General features: G+C 41.8%; 1 protein-coding gene across 1 annotated transcript; it reads right to left on the bottom strand.

The window, feature by feature from the left end:
* Positions 1 to 1,146: 1,146 nt before the first annotated feature.
* Positions 1,147 to 2,608, bottom strand: LOC105720108 (olfactory receptor 2AG2). Its single transcript, XM_012456409.3, has 2 exons — positions 2,571 to 2,608; positions 1,147 to 2,118 (listed from the first exon to the last, which is right to left on the bottom strand). The coding sequence occupies exon 2, from the start codon at positions 2,095 to 2,097 to the stop codon at positions 1,147 to 1,149; it is 951 nt and encodes a 316-aa protein (XP_012311832.2). The 5' UTR covers positions 2,098 to 2,118; positions 2,571 to 2,608.
* Between the last annotated feature and the right edge of the window lie 2,931 nt (positions 2,609 to 5,539).

Genomic DNA, 5,539 nt, shown 5'->3' with positions numbered 1-5,539 from the left:
ACATGTACTTACCTCAAGAGTATAAGGTTTTTCAATTGTTTTAATGTTTAAAAACACATTCTTATATCCACAAGTCCACATTTTAAAAAATTTAGACAATATGCCCAACAAATTTCTCTTATTGTTATTGTACTCACTTTAAAAGTGGTACTTTCAATTCTATTTTATTCATCCTTTATTTTAGTTTTATTTTAGGCAATGTAAAAATGCCCATTTTCAAAAAGACTCTGTCAAAATATTCAAGTAGAAATATCTTTCTTTATCCCTTTCCACTTTTTCTATTTATTTATTTAGACAGAGTCTCTGTCACTCAGGCTAGAGTACAGTGGTGTGATCTTGGCTCACTGTGACCTCCACCTCCTGGGATCAAGCAATTCTCCTGCCTCAGCCTCCAGAGTAACTGGGATTACAGGTGCCTGCCACTATGCACAACTAATATATGTATTTTTAGTAGAGACCGGGTTTCACCATGTTGGCCAGGCTGGTCTCGAACTCCTGACCTCAGGTGATCTGTCCGACTTGGCCTCCCAAAGTGCTGGGATTACAGGCGTGAGCTACTGTGCCCAGCCCCACTCTTTCAATGTAATTATCATTACTTAGGTACCAATGTGAATGTCTCTTCAGGTGTAGAGTACAAATGCAGTCATATATCTCTTATTCATTTCCACTAAGTACTCAAACAATTATTTCCTTAATAAACAGGAAGCCTAATATATTTTCTGAAAATTCTTCCCTCTATTAATAAGGGAAGCAGTCCTCTGGTGCTGAGAGGCTACTGGAATTTGGTCAGTCCAAAACTACTGCTGCTTTTCACTGCTACATGATGTTAAAATGGAAAGCTAATCCCCTACCATTTCTACTTGGTAATGTGTCAGGATGACGCCCTACCAGAGAGTGAGTCTACAATACCCATTCAAGGCTTTCTCCCCCCATCTAGTTCTTCTTATAACATGGGTTTCCAAAGTCAGGATGATGTGTGCCAAATGAGTTTAACTCAAGATCATTGTACACACCAGCTACAGAGTAGAAAATAAAAGTAGAATTTAAAAAATGTTTGTCTCATCTCAGACAGAGTATAGTAATAAAGAATGAGTAAGTAGAGATTTTATATGGAGGAGGAATGGTGAGGCAAGCCATGAGCCGTCCCTAGAGTGTGGAGTGTGCCAGCAGCATGTATTTTCCCAGGACCCTCCTCAAGGCCCCCATGACTTCCTTATTTCTCAGGCTGTAGATGAGGGGATTCAAGGCTGGAGTGACAATTGTGTAGAAAACAGATATGATGTTGTCTTGTTTGGGACTGTGGAAGGAACTGGGCAAGACATACATGAATGTGGCAGCTCCATAGAACATCCCAACCACAGTCAAGTGGGAAGAGCAGGTGACAAGGGCTTTCTTCCTCCCCTCATTTGATGGCATATGGAGCACAGTGAATAAGATTAGTGTGTAGGAGGCAACAATGGCAGAAATGGGGAGCAAGAGAAAAGTCACACCTGTCACATATATTATAAGTTCATATCTGGAGGTATCAGCACAGGCCAACTTCAGCAAGGATGGGATCTCACAGAGCAGATGCCTGATTTCCCAGGACATGCAGAAAGGAAAGTGCATGGTGTATGTGGTATGTCCTAGAGCAGTCAGAGATGCCAGGATCCAGGATGTGGCCACCATGCGCCTGCAGACTCTTAGGCTCATGAGGGTCATGTATTTCAGGGGATGACAAATGGCCACATACCTGTCATAGGCCATGAAGGCCAGTAGGAGGTCCTCAGCGCCACCCATTGTCAGTGCCAGGAACATCTGAAGGGCACAGCCTCCAAAGGAGATGGTGTTTTCTCTGCGCAGAAAGTCTGCAAGGGCCTTGGGAGTGACAACAGATGTGAACAGGAGGTCCATGAGAGAGAGCTGCCCAAGCAGGAGGTACATGGGCATGTGGAGCCGGGCTTCCATGGTGATGGCCAGGAGCAGCAGGCCATTGCTGGTCAGGGCCAACAAGTAAAGGACGGTAATTGTAGCACAGACCACTTCAGGAGACCCACTGTCATTCAGAATTCCCACCAAGATGAAGGCACTTCCCAAGGTGGAGTTCCGGAGCTCCATGATGTGGTTTTTTTTAGTGGCCTAGAACAAAATATATTAGTGGAAGCTTTTCTAAAAGTGTTCACTCTAACTTTGGATTGTTCTAAGTCACTGTGCATTGGCCAGTAGGAATCCCATAATATGGTATCTTTTTCATCTCTTATTGTAACTCTGGTTTCTGAATACCTTTATTGAATTATGATAAACCATCAACTAAATTAGTATCAGGTATTTTGGTATGTTGTTAATAGTTAATCATTTAGAAATCCCTTCAAATAAGGTTCCAGAAGAACAAGCCCAAGCAAACATCTTTGTAGATAGATGAAAGCGTCTCTCTTTTTACAATGAACAAATACACTGGGCATTGGTTTAAGATACAGCTATTTTTCTGCTTAACATGTACTTGGAATTCCAATTCAGTTTTTAAAGTTTTATTTATAAAAAAAAATCTTTACTGTCTTCTCCCTTAAACCAGTCTCACTGTTGTTGATTACCTTAATAGGAGACTCTCTGGGCTCTTGGGCTGCTTGATCACCTGGACTCTTCAACTGCTACTCTGCTGGACGGAAAGAGAATTCTCGGCTGAATTTAGCAGTCAGGTGGTATAGATTTTAGAGGTAAATCTAGAGGAACAGTACAAAAGGAGTTTGCCTATTTGAAAATAACAATAAGATGTTTACTCAGAAACAGGCAGGAATAAAGGCAATGAGATTTGTGGAGGCATGGCAGGTGCTTGTGTTTAGGGCACATGATACAAGGGGTGAGCTACAAAGGAGGAGACATTGCAGAAAAGGCCCAAAGCAATAGCATTACCTGTGAGCCACAGCAACACACTCAAGGTGAGAAGATTTCTCCCCACAAATCTTAGGAACACAAGGAAGAATGGTGGTCCTGCTGAACCCTGAATCCATATGATAGCACTGCTGGTAGGGATTGAGGAGAGGTGGAGTGTGATGTATGTGTGAGACAGCATTCATTTGGCTTGCTCTTTATGAATGCAGCTTTTTTCACAGTTGGATGGAAGACTTAGGAGGCCTTTTGGAAGAGAAAAATAATTCTTCATCAAATTAGTTATCTTTCCCTTGCATAATCTGCACCTACTTCTTCAAATATCCATTTATGTCACTATCCTGGTCAACTCAGAGTTAGAACTTTTAAGTGGTAAGGTCATAAAAACCTGACATTGGAAGGCCCATCTGTTCCAGCTCCTTTTATCCATTCAATAAATATTTACTAAGGACCTAGGATTTATCAGACACTACACTTAGGCAACTGTGTAGATGTGAAAAATTGATCACACAAACACCTACATACAGCCAATGGTGATGATTGATAAATGAAAGAAAATATACTAAGAGCATATAAGTGAGGTTTCAGGAAAGGATTCATCAAGGAAGTGGCATACAAACTACAGGCTGAGGATAAACAGGAGCTGGCTAAATAAAAAAGGGTCAGGATATAATTTTTAAAAAGTAAGGGATAGCATCAGAACATTAACATATTAAAAATATAGTACAGCAATGTCCTCCCTGCACTTTTGCCAGTGAAGTCTGGGCAGAAACCAGCCAGAAAAATGCCCTCTACCACTCAGAGTCTAAGATCTTTCTCCTGTCTTACAAAACAAAAACTATAATTTTAACCTAGGAACCACTGACTGGAAAAACTTATTTGTCTGTTGACAACAAAAAGACAAGTCCAAAAACAATTCTAAGCACTATTTCTGCTAAATATTAGATTTGAAATGCTTTTGTTTTTCTTGAATAAAAAGATGGATGGACAGGGAAATAAAATGAGTAAAACTATTAGCTGGGCACATTCCTCTAGATTCCTGCACCAGATGTTTGGACAGAATTTCAAAGAGAACAAAAATCAGGGCTTGAGTAAGGTGGCGTAACCAGGACTCAGGATCCTACATACCTATCTCTTCCCTCTGATCCTGGACTATTGTTTTTCCTTCCTTTTCCATTCATTGGGTCCTCTCCTCTGGGGTCATCTAAAGGGAAAGGCCAGAGAACACACACACAGCCTACGGAGGACGAGCTTCTTTCTAAAAAACTGCTGGTGGTTGTGGGTATTTCAAACAAAGAGAAGTCAGCAGAGGCTGAGATTAAGAGAGGCATTGTTATATTTCATGGAAAATGGTCAGTCAATAATAAGGTAGAGCTAAATTTTTAAAAGCATATTTGTATAAGTTTTTTTTCTCTTCTCAGTAGATCTATTTTTTGAATTTACATCAATTGGCTTTTTTTTTCTGTGGCACTGGACTTAGTGCCAAGCAGGCCTGCAGGGGAAAGTCACTTCAGCATATTTTAGATAGTCCTCCTTTGAGGTACTATTCATTTGGGGACTCACATCAAACTATTGTAGGCCAGGAAAGTTCAGATGTAACAAAGGTAAGAACTGAGACTTTTACCAGGAGACCAGCATCAGGAATTCTAGGAACTCACAGCTGGCTAGTGGTACAGAATTATTTTTGGTGTTCCCACATGTGCAAGATGGTACATGTACAAGGTGCATAACGTATAGATGGGAGTGAGTGAACAATGAAGCCTGAGGAACTAGAGAATCTGAGAAGGAGAGCAGTGTACAATCTTGACCCTGTATCTCAGGACTTCCAGACTTCACATATTGCCTTGAAACAGAGACACAGCCCTTACCTCATATAGGAAGGAGCACAGCATCCAGACCACACCAACTCTCTTGAGAATCATTTGAGGGATAAAGAGGTTCAAGAAGACAAAGAAAGAAGAGTTGGTTCTTCTGGCAGGAATGAATGTAGATGTGTGTATGGCTGTCTCTGGGATGAGAGGTCAAAGGCTCCTCCAGTCACCGGCACTTCAAATCCTCTCTAAAAGTAGAGATAGATGCAGACAGGCAGCTGAGAACCCAGGGCAGGATCCTGCAGAAGCAAGGAGCTGAACCAAAGTTTTCTCATCCACTGTCCTTACAAAAAAGTCCTTACTGCTTTGGAATAGTTCTAGCTGAGTTCTTGAGTCCAGGTCCTCAGATTTCACATATTCCCGTTATGCTGTGATCAATGATAAAAGAGGAGCACAGCAGGAATGTGGGAAAGGGAGGTATAAGAGGAGCTGCTTTAAAGAGACCCACCAATGCCCAGCCTCACTATCCCTGGGCCAACAGTGAGCCTTGTCCTGGGGGAGGCTTCATAGTCTCACCCTCTCAGCTGACATGACCTCCCTGAAAATGTTGCTCCAGGAAATGGGATTTTAATGAGTCCCCTTGGGCATGTCTCCTGGCCTGCCATTTCTTCAAACTTTACCACCAAATGAGCTCTGCACCTTGAGGCCTTGTTCTGCCCCTCATGAACTTGCTATGTTTCACCACTCACTGGAGTCTAAATCTTTCTTCTGCCTCACAAAACCAAAACTATTTTTAACCTAGAAATCACTGACTGGAAAACCAGTCAGAGGCTGTTTCTGACCAAATGGCTGTTTCTTACCTC

This window comes from Aotus nancymaae, unplaced genomic scaffold (assembly GCF_030222135.1).
Source record: "Aotus nancymaae isolate 86718 unplaced genomic scaffold, 86718_ANA_hifiasm-v0.15.2.pri h1tg000059l, whole genome shotgun sequence".
NCBI classification, from domain to species: Eukaryota; Metazoa; Chordata; class Mammalia; order Primates; family Aotidae; genus Aotus; species Aotus nancymaae.
This window is presented reverse-complemented; position numbering and strand designations above follow the sequence as displayed.